Raw genomic sequence first — 19,446 nt, forward strand, 5'->3', positions numbered from 1 at the left:
TGAGGAGGATTGGTCATGAGCCAGTTAGGGAGGTCTCCGATGAGCAAGAACACGCAGAGAAGGAAGATGGCAATGAAGCTGCGGCTGCGAAGGGCATTATTTGGAAACACAGAGAGACAAACAAGTCGGGATTCTGAAGTTCAGAGAGATACACGGGGCAGACAGTGGACTTAAAGAAGCAAGTCAGACTCGAGGGTAGGGCCATGAGGAGGTAGCCGGGCTGAGAGGCCCAGTGCAGATGTGAGTTCTCTGTCCCTGGGGGGTCCAGACAGGGGCTTTGTTTCCCCCACCTGCCGAGGCATTTCTCAAGAGCTTCTGGCAGGCCAGGCAGTAGACTGGTGCTGGAGATGGGATGACCAGCCTGGATTCTAGGCTGGATTTTCCAGCACAACCATAGCGGCTTGTTCCAAAGCATTGAGTATAAGCTGGGCCCTGCGAGAAGCACTTGAAGGACAATACCTCAGTCCCAGCCTAAGCAGGAGGGGTAGTCAGTTCCACATTAAGAGAGAAGGCAATGAAGCCTGGGAGGTGACATGGCCAGCTCAAGGCCCCCTGCCGCACCCAGAGCCCAAGGAGGCCCGGGCTGTGTGCTCACTGGGCTCAGTCCAGCCCCCCAGGACACCTGAGACTCCAAGAGGGTGGGCAGAACTGGTCACAGCTCCCGGACTTGACATCAGCCCCACAGACGGGCTGTGGCACAGAGCCAGCTTCTCTGGCTCAGTCAGGAAGTGTTTCTGTGTGGAAACTCTACTCAGGGATGGTGCTCTGTGTCCTGGAGACAGTAACATGGGGATGAGCCCCAGATCGCACACCAGAAGTCCACTTGCTCAACCAAGAATCCTGAATGGCATCCAAACTCAGACCGCTGTTGCCCTGTGAGCCCCTTCCTTCGAGACCTGCTGTCCTGAAGCCCCATGCCCCCACTGCACCCTCACTCAAGAAGCAGACCCGGGAGAAGCGGTGGTGATGCAGGAGGCTGGGAGGGGGACTCTGGTGTGCTCACCGCCCAAGCTGTCATCAAGGGCAAAGAGAAAGAGCAAAGAGAGGAAACGGAACGCTCATCAACCTTCGAATAGAGGGGGCTTCCTCAGCCTGAAGCTGCTTACGAAAAGCCCCCAGCTCACATCACACTCGTGGTGAAAGACGGAAGCTTTTCCTCTAAGATCAGGAGCGAGACATGGACACCTGCTCTCACCACTTCTAGTCCACACAATACTGGAAGTTCTATCAGAGCAACTGGGCCAAAGAAGGAAACAAAAGCACACAAACTGGAAAAACTATATAATTAGCAAATCCTAGGGAATCCACAAAAACCATCAAAGCAAATAAACGGGTTTAGCAAAGTTGCAGGATACAAAATCAACACAAAAAAGCAGTGCTGTTTCTGTATATGAGCAATGACTAATCCAGAAGTGAAATTAAGAGAACAACTGCAGGACTTCCCTGGTGGCTCAGTGGTAAAGAATTGTTTCCTGATGCGGGAAGATCCCACATGCCTCGGAGCAACTACGCCCGTCGACCACAACTATCAAGCCTGTGCTCGAGAGCCAGAGTCTAAACTACTGAGCCTACATGCCGTAACTACTGAAGCCGGTGTGCCTAGAGCCTGTGCTCTGAAGGAGAAGCCTCCACAAGGAGAAGCCCGCGCACAACTCGAGTGGCCCCCACTCTCCACATCTGGGGAAAAGCACGAGCAGCAAGAAGACCCAGCCGGACAAAAACAATCAATCAGGTTATATGCAAAAAACTTCCATGACAACAAAAAGGATAAAGTATTTGGAAATAAATTTAATCAAAGGGGTCAAGACTTATACAGTGGGAAAAAAAACTATGAAACACTGCTGAGAGAAATTAAACATTTAAATAAAGGGAGAAATGCTGTGTATTTGTGGGTAGAGGACTTAATCTTGTTAGGAAGGCAATACTCCCCCGAACAGTTGGAAGATTCAATGCAATCACTTTCAAACTCCCAATAGCCTTTTTTGCTAGAATGGAAAATCCAATCTTTAAATTCATTTAGAACTGCAAGGGGCCCTGACTAGCCAGAACAATCCTGAAGAACCAAACTGGGGGACTCATGCGTCCTGATTTGAAACTTACTACAAAGCAACAGTAATCAAGATGATGTGGTGCTGGCCAAAGGCAGACATGGAGATCAACGGATTAGAAGTGAGAGTCCAGAAATAAACCCATAATACTGGTCATCTGATTTCTGACAAGCGTGCCAAGACTATACAATGGGAAGAGAACAATTCCCTCAACAAACCAGACTGGACCCCTACCTCACACCATATACAAACATTAAGTCAAACTGGATCACTGCCCCAAACACTAGAGCTAAAACTAAACAAGTATTAGAAAAAAACTTAAAGGCAAACCTTCATGACCTCAGAATTAGCAACAGATTTGACAGTGAAAGAATGGGCGACGAAAGAAAAAAAATAGGTAACTGGACTTGACCAAAGGATACTAACAAAAAAGTGCAGACAACCTACAGAATAGAGGAAAATATCTGATAAGGGACTATTGACAAGAGTATATAAAGAACTCTTAAAACCCAACAACCAGGAGACAAACGGAAGACTGTGCAAAGTACCTGAATAGACAGTTCTCCAAAGGTAAACAGATGGCCAGTAAGCACATGAAATGCTCAGTATCATGAGTCAGCAGGGAAATGCAAATCACAATCATAACGAGATACCATTTCACGCCAACTCAAAGACTATCTTTTTAAAAAAATAAAGGAAATCTTGAGCATTGGTGATGATGTGGAAAACTGAAACCCAAGTATACTGCTAGTGAGAACAGAAAATGGTCCAGCCACTGTGGAAAACAGTCTGGCAGTTTCTCAAAAGTTAAACATACAGTTACCATAAGACTCAGCAATTTCACTCCTAGGTACAGACAAAGAACCAAAAACATGTGTTCAAGCAAAACCTTGTACATGTGTGTTCACAGCAGCGCTAGCCAGTGACCAAAGGGCAACAACCCAAGTGTCCATCAATGGATGAACAGATGAACAGACTGTGATCCATCCACACAATGGAATTACTATTCGGCCACACAAGTGATGAAGTTCTGACACATCACGGATGAAGCTTATAAACATGAGGCTGAGTGAAAGAAGCCACGTGCCAATCAAAGGCCACATGTCATATGATTTCATCTATCAACACACGAAATGTCCAGAACAGGCAAATCCACAGAGACAGAAAGCAGACTGGAGGCTGTCAGGGTCTCAGGAGGAGAGGATGGGGAGTGACTGCTAACGGGGATGTTTCCTTTTGGGGTGCTGGGGATGTTCTGCAACTAGACAGAGGTGATGGTTGCACAACACTATGAATACCCTAAACACCACTGAACTGTACATTTTAAAATGGTGAATGTTATGTTACATGAGTTTTCCTTCAATTTTTTTCTGAAAGCTGTTAAGTTCGCAAGAAAAGAAAAAGAAGAGAAGGAAATGGAAAAGGCAGCTTGGCAGGCCTCAGGCCACAGCAGAGACAGAAAGGCTGACAGTGCAGTCTGCACTCCCAAACTCCCCATCCCAGGCCCCTCTGCCGCTCCCAGTTCTATGCCCCCGCCCCAGTCACGGCTGAGTCTCAGCCCACGTCCACTCGGTCCCTCCGCACAGGCAGGAAGTGAGCCTGAGCCCTCCTGCACCACAGGCCCCGGTTACGGGCAGGTCTCCATTAGAAGACGCTCTGCCCCCCAAACCGGCCCTCAGCACCCGCCACTCTCAATCCAGAGAAGCCCTGTGGAGGACCTGCTCCAGGTCAGTGAGGGCGTGGAGCCTGCACGCGGGGCCCATGGGTTGCTGCACTGGGTGTGGCTTCAGGGGAAAGCCAGTGTCTCTGGGGAGTGGATAAACCTGGCCTGGCCTGAAGGCTGCACTGAGGCGTGGGGCTCTGGCCAAGAACGTGGCCCCAGACGGGGGTGGGTGCTCCGTACTCACCAGGGAGCGCTTGGCTTCAGGCAGGAACTGGCCAAACTCGGAGAGCAGGTCCTCCTGGCCGCGGAAGAGGTTGGCCACCTCAGTGAACACCTCCTCTTCAGACATGCCTCGGAAGGGACGGCCCTTCGTGCTCAGCTGCTCCTTCTGTGGATTTTCAGGAAAAGGAAAAGGAGTCGTTAGCCAAGGACCCAGGAGACACCCTAGGCCGGGACATTCCAGCATCCCACTGTGGGGGAGAGAGGGATGATTCACGAAAGACAGGCTCGGTGGGCAGAGCCCCTGACTGCTGCCACCAAGGGAGAGGGTCCAGCCTGCTGCCTAGCTGACTCCTGGGTTACCCCCAACCACTCCCCTTCCACCGCTCTGGAGAATAGCCCCGTGTGCTTGCATCTTGACCCTGCTGCGCAACTTGGCCTGGGCCCCAGCCATGGAAGGGGTCAGAGCTGGGAGTGTGGAGGCAATGCGGGAGAAGCACGGTCACGGAAGGACCTGGCCCCAGCCCTCAAGCAGCACTGCTGCGCAGAGGCTGCGGAAGGGCAAGGTCAATGGCGAATCCACGCGGCTCCCAAGAGCAAGGGGACTCGTCCCGCTGGGCAGGGGAAATGAGGAGCTAGCGCTGGGTCTGGAAGGGGCAGAGGGTGAAGAAGGACAGGAAGGAACCTGCAGGTTATGGGACTTGCTCTCCCAGGGTCACCAAGACCCCAGAAGGGAGATGGCTTGACCTGGAGCTTAAGACAACAAGATGAAGACCAGAAGGGTCGCAGGTTGGGAGGGCAGGAAGAGGTGAGGAGAACGCAAGTCGGCTGTCAGAAGTCAGTCCTTGGACTCCCTTGTTGGCACTGTGGTTAAGAATCCGCCTGCCAATGCAGGTGACTGGTTTGACCCCTGACTGGGCAAGATCCTACATGAGGTCTGTGCACCACAACCGCTGAAGCTCGCGCGCCTAGAGATTGCTCCGCGACAAGAGGAGCCACCACGATGAGAAGCCAGCATACCGCTTTTAGAGAGTAGCCTCCACTCGACACAACTAGAGAAAGCCTTTGCACAGCGTTGGGAGGTTCAAGAGGGAGGGGACATATATAAACCCATGGCTGATTCGTGTTGACATTCGGCAGAAAACAACAAAATTCTATAAAGCAATTATCCTTCAATTAAAATAAAAACTAAAAAAACAAACCCAGTAGACAAAAAGAAAAGAAGAGTGAATTAAAAAAAAGTTAGTCCCTATCAACTTTACACATGGAATATGAGTGAGCAAGCAGCACGACAAGGCTTCAACATCCTCCACCCCAGAGCTGCAGAGGGGAGAGACGAGGAATGGGAGCCCTCAGCTCGCCCTCCCCTCCAGGCCCACTTCACCCCACGAGGAAAGGTACCTTCCCAATCCTGGCACGCGGAGCACCTCGTTAGGAGGGAGAAAAAACTGCCTCCACCCTACCCTGCCCCAAGTTACCGGGACACTTGAAGGCCAAAGGAAAAAACAGGCAAAGATCACTTCAGCTCAGAGAACAAATACAAATCATTCCTATGCAGATAAAACAGTGATCAGACTAAGTGATGTTTGAATAAATACAATTTAAAACAGCATCACAAAAAAATAAATAATAAATAAAACAGCATCACAAAAAAATAAATAATAAATAAAACAGCATCACAAGCAGGTGGCTCCATGGTAAAGAACCCGCCTGCCAATGCAGGAGACTCAAGAGGCTAGGGTTCAATACCTGGGTCAGGAAGATTCCCTAGAGGAGGAAATGGCAACCCAACTTCAGTATTCTTGCCTGGAGAATTCTATGGACAGAGGAGCCTGGTGGGCTACAGTCCATGGGATCACCAGGAGTCGGACATGATTGAGCACCCACAACACAGTCACAGCAGTTTTGCTCATCAGACTGGGTAAGTGACTGGTGATGTCTGTGCAGGGTGTGGGGAACTGGGCGCTCTCATTATGAGGTGGAAAGAAAACCTGGTGCCCCTGGCAGAGGGAAGTCTAGCACCATCTACGACCATGTGACGGGCGCACACTCTCTAACGGAGGGATGCACCTCCTGCAAATTTCCCCACAGAAAGAGTCAGCTATGCTCTAAGGCCTGTTTTAAACAGACATTTGTTTGGGACAAATACTAAAGAGTGATTTGAGCATGGTATGGATTCTTCATTTGCTACTAAGACAGAATTTCGTCCAGGACTAACAAGGGGTGAATGTGGAGAAGCATACCCGGCTGAGCCAAGCCATGTGGGAAACCCATGACACCCGACACGCACACACCCTCCCTCGGCTGTTAGGAGTCACCCTTCCAATCTGGGGCGACATCATCCCATCGCATTTTAGGAAACTTCCTCCTGGTACCTCACAGTGACCTGTAGGCTGCAACCTTTCCACACCCATGTCCACAGGTGAGCCTCAGGCCCTCTCCAAGGTTGACTGTTGCAATATTCACATCACGCTTAGCCATCTAACAAGTGTACAATGGTGCTACCGGTTTCTGTAGGTCCCTATATGTGTGTGTGTGTATATATATATATATATATATATATTTTTTTTTTTTTTGCTGTGCTGGGTCTTCGTTGCTGTGCATGTGCTTCCTCTAGCTCCTGCGAGCAGGGGCTCCTCTCTAGTTTCAGCACTCGGGTTTTTCACGGCAGTGGCTTCTCTTGTTGTGGACCATGCAGGCTTCTGAGGCGTGTGGGCTCGGTAGGTGTGGCACCCAGGCTTAACTGCCCTGAGGCATGTAAGATCTTCCCGGACCAGGGGTCGAACCTGTGTCCCCTGCACTGGCAGGCAGACTCTCAACCCCTGGACCACCTGGAAAGGCCCAGTACCTTTTTTGTTAGTGTCTGGCTGACACAGTTTTGGAAGCTCGTGCCCTGACCCTGTTTCCCATAAGCCCTGTGGCTGGGGCGTACGTGCAGACTGCAGTCACCCTGGGGACATCAGGGCAGAGCTGGCTGTGCCTCTCCAGGCACACGACACATGTATGAAGCTGTGTAAGGGAACCTACGCCCCCAATGACCTGAGGCAGGCACTGTGACCTCAGTGAACCACGTTTAATCGGGTCAGCACCACCACTTTATAGCTAGTTTACGGATCAGAACCCCAAGGTTCAGGGTGGTGAGCAAAAGGGCTTTGAAGGGCAGGGGTCACAGCTAAGGTCTGAATCGAGGCTCGACAGATTAAAAAAAACAAGTAACGTGGCTAAATTTACTCTAGAGCCACTCTGGCCTCACAATGTCTTAAAAAAATTCAAATCCAGACTTCCCTGGTGGTCCAGTGGTTAAGAATCTGCATGCCAATGCAGGGAACACAGGTTCGATCCCTGGTCCAGGAAGATCCCACATGCCGTGGGGCAACTATGCCCGCAGCCCGCAGCTACTGAAACCCAAGCACCCTAAAGCCCGTGCTCCGCAAGGAAGAGCAGCCCCCGCTCACCGAAACTCAAGAAAGTCTGAAGAGCAACGAAGAACCGGGCGGCCAAAATTAAATAAATTAAAAAAAAAATCTGAGCCAATGTTCTAAAATCAGGATAACTCACATAGAAATTCACACTGCCAGTTCCTCTTGAAGAAATGGATGGCTCCTGCTGCCAGGGTGCCTGCTGGAAAAGCAGGTGCCTGGCAGAACCTGGAGGGGAGGCCCAGGCGGCTGCATCTCCAAGTGACCCCTGTGGCTGCGGCTGGAGAAAGCTGAGCTGTACCTTTCCCCTCACGTTTTCTCCAGATCAACCTGCAGCCCTTCGCTATAGCCTTGGTTAAGTCAGTCTAACTTCTCTGCTCAATTCCCATCAACGGAACAGATACCTCCTGGCCTTCCCTCTAATGATCCTTCTTGTCCCTGAGATGTTCGGACCCTGCAGAATCTGTGAAGGACCCATAAACCCCCATGGTTACAAACAGACTGGTGTTCAGAGCTGCCACGTGCAACCACTTCTCTCTGAGAAGCAGGAAGTTCTTAATGCTGTGCAAGGCGCAGCAGCCGCTGGACGTGAGGCTGACAGGGCCACACGTCACCAGCACCAGTCCCCGCACGTGCTCAGGCCATCAAAATAGCGCCACTGGGCTTACAGGAAGCAAATACTGCCAATCTCATCACCAACATTTACGCTAAAAGCAATCTCACTTCTTCACTTCTCTTATTAAGGTTGTGCACAAGATTTCACTTTTAAAAGTGGGTCCTCAAGACTTTTCTGGTGGTCCAATTACCAAGACTCCGTGCTCCCAAGGCAGGGGCCCAGGGTTCAATCGCTGGTCAGGGAACTAGATCCCACAAACTGCAACTAAAAAGTCTATATCACAACTACATGCTACAACAAAGATCTAAGACAGGGTGCGGCCAAATAAATAAATGAAAATAAACATTTTTTTTTAAAAAATGGGCTCTGTTGCTTAGAAAAACAAGAAAAACAAAAAGCAGCAGAGAGTCCACGTCTGGGCAAAGATGATGTCTGAACTCCTTGCATGACACTGATGCCCCTTGCCACTGGCCTGCCTGTCAGTCAATTCAGCTCAGTCGCTCAGTCACGTCCGACTCTTTGCGACCCCATGAATCGCAGCACGCCAGGCCTCCCTGTCCATCACCAACTCCCGGAGTTTACTCAAACTCATGTCCATCGAGTCAGTGATGCCATCCAGCCATCTCATCCTCTGTCGTCCCCTTCTCCTCCTGCCCCCAATCCCTCCTAGCATCAGGGTCTTTTCCAATGAGTCAACTCTTCACGTGAGGTGGCCAAAGTATTGGAGTTTCAGCTTCAGCATCAGTCCTTCCAATGCATATTCAGGACTGATCTCCTTTAGGATGGACTGGTTGGATCTCCTTGTAGTCCAAGGGACTCTCAAGAGTCTTCTCCAACACCACAGTTCAAAAGCATCAATTCTTCCGCACTCAGCTTTCTTAATAGCCAACTCTCACATCCATACATGACCGCTGGAAAAACCATAGCCTTGACTAGAGAGACCTTTGTTGGCAAAGTAATGTTTCTGCTTTTTAATATGCTATCTGGTTGGTCATAACTTTCCTTCCAAGGAGTAAGCGTCTTTTAATTTCATGGCTGCAATCACATCTGCAGTGATTTTGGAACCCCTAAAACTAAAGTCCGACACTGTTTCCACTGTCTCCCCATCTATCTCCCACGGCCTGCCTGTACTCCCTGCCAATTTCCCTGAAGCCAGCTGCCCGCTCTGCCCTGGGCCTTTGCACAGTCTGCCCGGCTCCAAGAGACTCCGTCTTTCACCTGATGGTTCTGACTGATTTGTTTTGTTAAGATTCAACCTGAGGGACTTCCCTGGTGATCCAGTGGTTAAGAATCCCCTTTGTGATGCAGGGGACGCAGGTCTGGTCCCTCATCTGGGAACTAAGATCCCACCTGCCGCAGAGTTAACCAAGCCTGCATGCCAAACTGGAGTCTGTGTGCCGCAGTGATAGACCTACATGGTGCCGTGAAGACCGAGTACCACGACTAAGTCCCAATGCGGCCAAAGTAAGTAACTAAATATTAGAAGAAATTCAGCCTGACCCCTCATGGGGTCAGCAACCTTCAACACTGATACACCTCTCCTTCGCACAGCCCTAAACTGAACTCTAGGCAACAGCGACCATTCATCTCTGTTGATCCAGTACCTGGCGCAAGGCCCAGTTGTAATCAGCATAAATGAAGGGTAGTTCTATTGTCTAAATGATAACTAAGCCATTCTGTAAAAGGAAAACTGTCTTCTTGGGGGGTTCTTTAATCCTCTAATGTGTTTCCCAAAGAGGGTGCAGAGGTGCCTCAGGGAGCAAACTGAAAGCAAAGCCGCACAGAACACCGACAGGCACACTCCTGATCCCAGCGGCCGTCCGGCGGAAGCGACCCAAGTGTCTGCTGATGGATGAAGGGAGAAAGAAAACGAGGCCAAGCCACACAATGCTAATATTCTGCCTCAAAAAGAAGGCCATTCTGAAACACGGTACAACGCGGACGGACCTTAAGGGCATCACGCTAAATGAAACAAGCCAGTCAAAAGCACAAATATGATGCCACTCGCAGGAGGCCCCCAGCAGAGTCAGATCCAGGGACAGAAAGTAGAAGGGCGGGTGCCAGGGGCTGGGGGAGGGAGGAAGAGGGAGTCACAAGAGTTAAGTGGGGACACAATTTCAATTCAGGATGATGAAAAAGTTCTGGAAATGCATGATGGTGATGGTTGCACAACAGTGTGACTGTACAGTACTTGATACCACTGAAGTGTACACTTAAAAATGGTTAAGTTTTACATATATATTCTACCACAGTAGAAAATAAAATTAACACAGGAAAAAAAAAGAGAGAGCTGATCAGAATTTTACAGGAATTCACGAAGAGAACCGAATGCTCCTGCTGCACCGGACACTGGACGGCGCCACCCACACCCAGAGCAAAGCGCGACCGAAGTCTCACCTGGTAGGTGTGCAGTATCTCCAGGAAGGACCTGTAGATTTCCGGGTGGTCCAGAAAGCGGGTCTTGATTTTGTTCACGTAGCTGATGGCGTTGTTGAACTCCACGGAATCGGACTCCAAGGGCACCTGGGGTTTGTCCTCCTTGTACAGCACCTGTTGCTTCACGTTCTCTGCGCAGTCGCTGTGGTTGTGCGAATTCTCCTGACAACAGTGCGACAGTGAGTTACTGTCGGGCCCGACACACGCAGCAGACTGTGAGAAACACTAGACTTGAGCCACTGAAAGAGCAGGCAAAACTCAGCACAGGGCTGAGTTTTTTCCTTCGATACAGAAAAAGTTTACTTCTGGGGGCCTGGAGAGAGGGAAGCGGAGACGGGGCACGCAGACACAGAGATGCTGAGTCGCCCTCAGCCTTCGGAGCGCCTGTGCATTCCTGGCTCTCACCAACTCACCTCTGCCCGATCCTTCTAACAGACTCAGAGACCATGAAACCAGGATGCACACTCCACACTTTGAAAAATTAGCATTCTCCAGAAAACTACAAAGAGTGGATTGTTCAATCCTTTTCGGAGCAGAATTGGGGGCCGTTTATAACAAAGTCTTCCCACCCTCTGGCCAGTCTATTTCAGCAAGACTGTTTTCAGGTGTGAAAGCTACTTGCTGTCAGCAGGCAGGAGACTGGGACCCTGCAGGTGACGGAGGCCCACTATCCAGGTTGCCCAGGGCCATGGGGCTTCTGGTGCTAAGCCCGGTGCAAGTTACATGAGAGAAGAGTGATGGACACTGAGCAGGCATCAAGCAGGCTCTCCATTTACATGCTTTTCTGTCAACATAAATACAAATAAAAGACAGACACACGTCTCTCTTTCCCAGAAGCTGGAATCCTAATTCACAGTGGGACAGCGGAACAGGACCACCCCACAAAGGAGGTGATGTTTCTGTTTTTAGACTGGAATTTCATGTGTGGTCCTGAGGATGGCAAGACTGAAGGCAAAAGAAGAGGGTGGCACAGGATGAGATGGTTGGATGGCATCATCAACTCAATGGACAGGAACCTGAGCAAACTCCAGGAGATAGGGGAGGATACGAAAGTCTGGCGTGCTGCAGTCCATGGGGTTGGAAAGAGTCGTACACGACTTAGCAACTGAACAACCACCTGAGAATGGCCTCGCTCTGCCACTGACCACAGCTGGACCGTCAGGACTGACCCTTGGCTTCCTGCAGGTCCCCGCCTGGGTCTCGGGCAGGTCAGGATCCCTCTGGTTTGGCTTGAGGTCTTTGCGTACACAACCCCTTTCAGGAATCTTCTAGACCTCATCTCCTAGCACTTTGAGCCCCTTTCTCGCTTGCTTTTTCTCCACGGCACATACCACTTTCCTACAGATGACACATTTTACTTATTTTACTGTCTGTCCAGCCCTGAGCTGCAGGGAGACTCCAGGGGAGCAGGGATTCTATTTTGGACATGGCTGTATCTCCAGTGCCTGGTGCAGTGCTTAGAAGAGAGTGGGCTTCATCCACGGCTGGGGATGATTGGGTGAACTCCCCTGGCACCTGCAGCTGACCCTGGACCCCAGGGGCCTCCAGGCACACTGCCGCTGCCTCCAGCAGGCGCCCCCTCCAGCACCTGAGTGGGTCTACCGGTGCACCAGGGTTGCCATGACAAACACCAGAGGCTGGGCAGCTCCAGCAACAGGCACTTATTCCCCACAGTTCTGGACGCTGGAGGGCCAAGCTCAAGGGGGCAGTAGGGTTGGAATCTCCCAAGGCCTCTTGCCTGGACACCTGCCCCTCCTTCCTACTGCGTCCTCACAGGACTGTCCCTCTGTGAGCATATATCCCTGAGGTCACTCCAAATGCCCACATTTCTTCCTTATAAGGAGAGAAGTCAGCCTGCGTCAAGGCTCATCCTAATGGCCCCATTTTACCTAAATCATCTCTGTAAAGATCCTATCTCCATATACAGTCATATTCTGAGATACAGAGGGTCAGAACTTTGAGATACGAATCTGGGGTTCGAGTGGGGGTGAATTTGGGGTTCAGGTGGGTGCAGAGGCAACTCCAGGAAGTCTGAGCCAAGGAAAACAGAGACACAGGAGACCGAGCAGTCACTGTTTCTCCCGGCGCTGGAACTGGTTCTCTATCACTTTGGGGTGCTCCTCCTGATCACCTCTCACTTAAACTCACAGAGATCTGCGGCGTACAGGCTTGTCAGGGGCGGGGGGAGGGAGCAGCCTTGAAGCCCAGGATGGTTTCCTTTCCCACTAGTATAAGGGGGCATTTTTAAGCACCACGTGCCTCCTCCAGTTCTCTGAAGTAAGTTACTGTGAGAAGATGAAGAACCACCCCTGCAGACCAGGGCTCCACAAAAAAGGTCAGGCGGTAAAGGTCCAACCACTGTGGCAAACAGCCCAGTGATTCTTCAGTAAGTTAAACATGGTCACCAGGTGACTGAGCAATTCCACTCCTAGGTATCTACCCAAAGAACCAAAAACAAGTGTTCAAACAAATCCTTACATGTGTTTGTTCACAGCAGCGCTGTTCACAACTGCCAAAAGGTGGAAACAACCCTAGTGTCCATCAAGTGAAGAATGAATGAACAAAACGTGCTCCATTTATGCAGTGGAATATCATTCAGCCTTAAAAAGGAAGGAAGTGCTGGTACCACATGTTGCCGTTGTTGTGAGTTGCTAAAGCTGTGTCCAAGTCTCTATGAGCCCATGGACTGTAGCCTGCCAGGCTCCTCTGTCCATGGGATTCTCCAGGCAAGAATACTGCAGTGGGTTGCCATTCCCTTCGCCAGGGAATCTTCCCGACTCAGGGATCAAGCCCGGGTCTCCTGCATTTCCAGCGAATTCTTTACCGCTGAGCCACCAGGGAAGTCCCAATATAACATGGATGACCTTCAAAAACACAATGCTGAGAGAAGGAAGCCCAGACATAAAAAGACATACAGTGCATGATTGCATTTATATGAAGTATTCAGAAGAGGAAAACCTATAGAGACAGAAAGCAGATCAGTGGCTGCCAGGGGCTGGGCGGGGTGGGGGATGGGGCTGAGGAGGTACATGTTTCTTTCTGGGGTAACAAAAATGTTCTGGAATTAGTGATGGCTGCACAGTATTGCAAATACACTGAAAAGCCACTACACTGGACACACTGAAATGATTATAATGATGAATTTTATGTTATGTAAACATTACCACAATTTAAAAACATTTTTTTACTGTAATCTGAAAAATGTAGAAGCTATCAGCCATACAAACATAAGCTGGCTCTTTCTGTTGACCACAGTTTGCCAACCCCTGGTCTAAACTTTCTGGAACAATCCAGGCTTTTGTGTTCTCTGCCTGCGGTGGGTGGCCTTGACCAGGCACAGCAGAAATGCCTCCCAGACACTAAGGAGCCACCGTACGCGGCCGACTGGCCCATCTGAGTGTGCACACACAGCCCCACCTGGCACTGAAGAGACTCCTCAAGGGGACACCCCAACAGGGGACAGTGGCCCCCTCCGCCCCGCCCCACTGCTCATCTCAGCAGGTGCTGCATCCTGCCATCACCCGGATCGCTCCCTTTCATTGACACCTCACCCCTGGTCCACAATACCCTCCCCTCCATCTGGCTCACACAGGGCCCCCTCTAGCCTCCCAGATCTTCTCTTGCCCCCCCAGTCCACATCTGGCATGGCAGTTGGAGGGGCCTTTCCAGAACTCTCCCGTGGCTTCTCACGCTCCTGGCTCTCTCCCCTACAGCCTCTGCTTCAGGTCCCGACCCCACTGACTTCCTGCTTTCTCAGCACACCCACTCGTTCCCACCTCAGGCCTTCACGCCCTGACCACAGAGCCGCCCCCAGAAGACACAGGCGTGGCCCCTGCTCCCCCACCTCTGCCCACGGCACCTCCCCAGGCCTGGCTTCTGCTGTCTTTCACTCGTGGTGCTGAACTCCCTCCCACATCTCACATCCATCCACACGTGTCTCACGTGAGTCCCCACCTTAACCAGGCAAGGGTCGGAGAGTCAAGAATCTGAACAAACCCCAGTGCCTGGCACGGAGGAGGTGGCCTCCCTCTACTCCATGGGTGACGAAGACATAAACCCGAGAGGTGGCCTCCCAGGGACGGAATGAACTTTGAAAGACCTTTCACAGAGGGAAGGCAGCCTTTGAATGTAAAGGGGGCACTAAACTACAAACTGCACCTCAAGGTCTATCTCTAAGTTCATCTAAGTAGACGTGATCTTGGACAAGTACAAAGGAGCCGCCCCCGAGAGGCAGGGTCTGTCCTGAACAGAACTGGCAGCCAAGATTTATTGCTCTTCTAACGCCTGGGGAATCACCCCTCAGGTGTCCCAGAACGGGGACAGTTGTGAACAAGACAGGCCTGATCTGGAGGACCCCATCTGCCAGGGAAGGCAAACCAACAGGAAATACCACATTTTTTTATTTCTTCGCTTTGCTATGCTATTTTGAAATACGTAAAACAGGATGCTGTGAAAATGACTTGGGGATGGGAATGGGGGGGGGCCTCTCTGAAGAGGTGACGTTATAACTAAAGTCAACCAGAACCAAAAAGGTGTGGATTCCAAAGCCCACAGCCAGGGGATGGTCTTCCTGCTGTGGTCACTGGCCCCTGGGCACGGTGCCCACATCATGGCACATGTCTGTTTATCCTTCCCTTAGGCCAGTGTCTCAGCCGGGGAGATTCTGTTCCCAACCCAGGGGACACCTGGCAATGTCAAGAGACATTTAAGGTTGTCCTACTTGGCTGGGGGGGTGGTGGGCGGCTACCGGCATCGGGGGGGTGGAGTCCAGTGATGCTGTTCACCACCCCGCAGAGCATGGGACGGGCCCCACGGACAACAATCTGGCCCCAGTGGCAAGGCTGAGAAACCTTGACAAAAGGCTCCCCACAGGTTAACACTTACTTCTCTTCCTCAGCACTTAAGAACTATTCTCTCCTTGTCTATAGTCTACGGGATTCATGACGGGATGAAGAATGGAAAATATTCACATGTGCACATGCACACGCGCACACATACACACACACAAAGGTACTTCAAAACAGTGAAGCCAGAAAAACCAGTAAAAAAAAAAAATCACCAGGGCACTAATAAGCCGGGAGCCCTGGAAAGTTCTCAGGCTACCACTGACTTGAAAAGAACTCTAGAAAGCTCAGAAGACATCTGGTTTGGGCCTGGCGGGAAGCAGGGCTGGAAACACGGCACGTCCACAACCATGATGTGAAACCAAGACGGCAGTGGGCGACCGGAGGGAATGAAGGGCACGGACCTCTCCGGCTGAGGGAGCAGCCCCACACACGGGGGCTCCTAAGCTGCAGCAAGACCGAAAAGCCCTGGTAAGCAGCTAATAAGGGAACGTTCTCATCAAACTCCTCCTCAGAATTAATAGACCTGCAGTCACGAAATCTACCCCGGGGGCAGACAAGACCGGTCTGTTCTCCTTATCTCTCCAACAGGTCTCGAAGTTACTTGGGGAGCAGCAGGAGCCCTGCAGCTATTTAAGAGAAGGAGAGGCTCGTGTGAAGATCTGGCCTCGGGAGCAGTTACTCCCACAGGGCTAGAGAAAGGCAAATTCCGCATGTCACCGGTTCTTTCCTCAACACCCAGTGTTTACACAGTGCCTCGGATTCAGCAAAGTGCCCCTGCACACATAGCTGCAAACAGCTCGCTTTTCTCCCCTAGCCGGGACTGTTCTGAAGGTTAATCCCCGCCAAGGCTTTTATCATCTGGAGGCACAAACGCTACCTCTGGATCCTGGGGCTTCATTTGCAAACATGAAATGGAAGCTTTTTTGGCCCCAGGCTTCCAAGTACCTTTTTAAAAGTGAGGCGCACTCCTCAGCTTTAATGAGATGACTTGCTCTGGTGCTGACGTGCTGACAAGCCTGCCTTGCATAGAGAAAAGGCAGAATGTGTGCGCTAGCCCCCCTCAGAGAGGGACCTGCCACTGCCAAGTTGCCTCGCACTGCTCTCTTTTCAAATCCTGACTCCCTAATTGATAGGAAACTGCAATCTCCTTCAACAGAGGAGAAACCTACAAAATGCTTCAGAGTAGATTTTTAGCTTCCCTGCAAAAACCCCTGGGGCAGAGATGGAGGAGGAGGTGGTTGAAAGAGCTGGTTCAGTCACACCAGGGCTTCTCAATGCTGTGATTCTGCTCCCAGGAGACATGTGGCTCTGTCTGGAGATCTGTTTTTGGCTGCCTCGACTGGGTGAGGGCCTACGGGTGGAGGCCAGGGATGCCGCTGAACATCCACAATGCCCTGGCCAGCAACGCCACCAGCAAAGTGTTATACTCTAAATGGCAACAGGACCGAGGAGAGAAAAAAAAGACAGTGGCTACCTCATAAAAGTAAAGCTCAAACAGTCTTTTTCTCGGGGGTCTGGTGAGCTCAAACAAGAAGGGACTGCAGAGACAGAAGAGGCTGCCACCTGTCACTTAAGAAAGAAGGGACCACAAGCCTGAGCTGAGTCCATGGTTCTGCCTGCAGGGGAGTGAAGCACACCAATAATAAAGATGGCTGGTCACACATGCATCTCCACCGCTTTATTTTGTGTGGTGCCAGGGGTGATCAGAGGGCTCACGGGCCTAGTACAAGTACGGCCTGCCTAGTGCTCTGAGGAAGAGCCTCAAACCCAGACCTTGGTGGCTGCGACTGCCGTTATCTTTTTTAATCAAAGTACAGCTGCTTTACAATGTTAAGTCTCTGCTGTACAGTCAAGCAAATCAGATATATATATACACACACACACACCTATATCCCCTCCCTCTTAGACCTCCCTCCTACCCCCACCCCATCCCATCCCTCGGTCATCACAGAGCACTCAGCTGAGCACCCCGTGCCATATACCATAGTTCCCAGTAGCTATCTATTTTACACATGGTAGTGTATTTATGCCAAACCGAATCTCCCAAGTCACCCCACCTTCCCTCCCCCACTGTGTCCACATGTCCGTCTTCTACGTCTGCGTCTCTACTGCTGCCCTGGAACTAGGTTCGTCTGTCCTATTTTTCTAGATCCCACAGGTTAATACATGCGCTAATATACGATTCTGATTTTTCTTTCTGACTTCCTTCACTCTGCATGACAGACTCTAGGTCCATCCGTGTCTCTGACTGTGAACGGACATAAAACTGTGTTTGGAGAATGCCTCCCTGACACATACAGACACACCCACTCTTGATTTAAATCTGCCGAACAGATCAATTTGGGATGCAGAGGATGCTGGGGAAGGTGCTTCCATTTATTTTGATTTGTGCTAGAAGCATTTCAAGAAGATCGGCCCTTCACTGCTTCCCTGCCAAGGAAACACATGAGAACACACTGCCTGGCCTGAGTACCCCAGTGCCAGAGTGGGTGGTGCTAAGGCCCGATCACTCACACCACTGCATACCTGGTTCGACAGAGGCGACTGTATGTTTAACTTGCCATTCTTGGGAATGTCTATTCTGTAGCCGAGAGGAAGGAAAGCGTTGAATCCAACAATGAGGTCAGGGTGTTCATGGAAGAGCTGCGACACTCGTCGGATGACGCCAGGAGTATCAATGCTGGAACAGAGAAGACCAGGGCTGGGCAGGAGCGTCTTAGGGGGCAAACTGGGACCCGAGCTAACTTCTGACTCTCATAACCGTCCCAGGACACAGGCTGCTCAACAGACAACGAAGCACCCTAAAATGTGTTCTGTGTGACTGCAGATGGTGGTCCACCACCAAGGCAGCCAGGCCTGGGCTCCCTGTATCTTCCCAGCAAAAACCAACAGGCACACAGCAGAGCTCCCAAAAAACTGCAAGCACGTGAGCTAGGTTCTGAAAATGTCAGGAGAGCCAGCCACACACCCTGAGCTCCAAGACGTGAAGGAGGAGGCCAAGTCCTCTAAACGGGGAGATAAATTCACTTCATACGAATTAGCGATCTGCTGTGACACAGGAGTTGTTCCCAGTAACTGACGGTAATGCACAAATGTCAAAGGCCCTGCAAGTATGGAAACTGCATAACAGATCAAGAAGAGAGGAGATAGGGCTCTCCCTCAGGGCTGCAGTCAGGGCCAAGGTCTTAGCATCGGGCTTGTGGAAGGAAACCAGGTGAGTCCTGTCGTTATTTTTTCCTCAGTGGGGCAAGCAGCACAGTGTGGATGTGATATTCATGAATCTAAGTCAGAAGGGATGGAGTCCTGGTCCCATCTCTGCGCCTAACGTGAATCTGGGTGAACCCCTGGCCCACTCTAAGTCTCAGCAAGCCCCCTGTCAAACAAGATAGGAGATCGGGAGGTCCCCGATATATCTCTAACCCCCCTGATTCTGTGCCTGTGAAAACAGCTAATGTGTTTTAAATGCCTTCTAAGTGCCAGGTTCCTTACTAAGCATTTTATGTGCGTTATTTCTCAAGTAGGCCTGGGATGAGGGCGAAGCAAGTAAGGCACTCACCTTGGGGATTAAGCTTCGAGGGGGAGAGAGTGCCAAAACATTCCTTAATCAGGATAAGTAACATTTTCATGTAGTGCTTGGGGGGGAAAAATCTAAATTTTAAAAAACTCCCGACGAACAAAATTTATCTTAAAAAAACCCAACATTCTGAGTAAAGACAGGATCCCACCCTGTGCTTGCTTGACAGCCTCACTCGCCTCACTCCATCCCTGCCCTCCTTCCAGGAATCCCCACAATAGCTTCACAAGGAAGGTACCCTTCCGTCCCGTTTTTTGGAAGAAGGAACTGGGGCTCCGAGAAGTCACAACCTGCGCAAGGTCACCCTGTTGAGGGGCAGCGGGGGTTGGTGGCTCCCACCGCTCAGGCCCACTGCGGCCCAGGGCGTCCACCTGGGACGTCCCCCTGGGCAGGGGCCCCGCAGGTACCTCTGGCTCTTGAACTCCTTCATGATTTCCAGGAAGCCATTGTAAGTGGCAGGATCGCTGCCGAAGCGGATCTTCACCTGGTCCAGGTAGGTGAGGGCGTCTTCCACCTGCGGGGAGGGGGAGGGTCCTGGTGGGCCGCAGTTGGCGCAGAAGGGGAAGGGGCCGGGGGTCCCTGGCAGGATGGGGGACAGGCCGGGCTCCGAGGGGCGGAGGCAGG

The 19,446-nt window shown here is 51.1% G+C and overlaps 1 protein-coding gene across 2 annotated transcripts in view; it reads right to left on the bottom strand.

Moving 5' to 3' along the window:
- SIN3B (SIN3 transcription regulator family member B) overlaps positions 1 to 19,446 on the bottom strand; it is a 44,743-nt gene that overhangs the window by 25,036 nt on the left and 261 nt on the right. For both annotated transcript variants that reach the window (XM_065917495.1, XM_065917494.1), the window contains exons 2-5: positions 19,230 to 19,336; positions 17,775 to 17,928; positions 10,363 to 10,563; positions 3,956 to 4,099 (exon numbers count right to left, since the gene is read on the bottom strand). In XM_065917495.1, coding sequence (XP_065773567.1) covers positions 3,956 to 4,099; positions 10,363 to 10,563; positions 17,775 to 17,928; positions 19,230 to 19,336 — 606 coding nt within the window. The remainder of the gene's footprint in view (positions 1 to 3,955; positions 4,100 to 10,362; positions 10,564 to 17,774; positions 17,929 to 19,229; positions 19,337 to 19,446) is intronic.

The sequence above is a fragment of the Muntiacus reevesi genome, chromosome 1, assembly GCF_963930625.1.
Source record: "Muntiacus reevesi chromosome 1, mMunRee1.1, whole genome shotgun sequence".
NCBI lineage: Eukaryota > Metazoa > Chordata > Mammalia > Artiodactyla > Cervidae > Muntiacus > Muntiacus reevesi.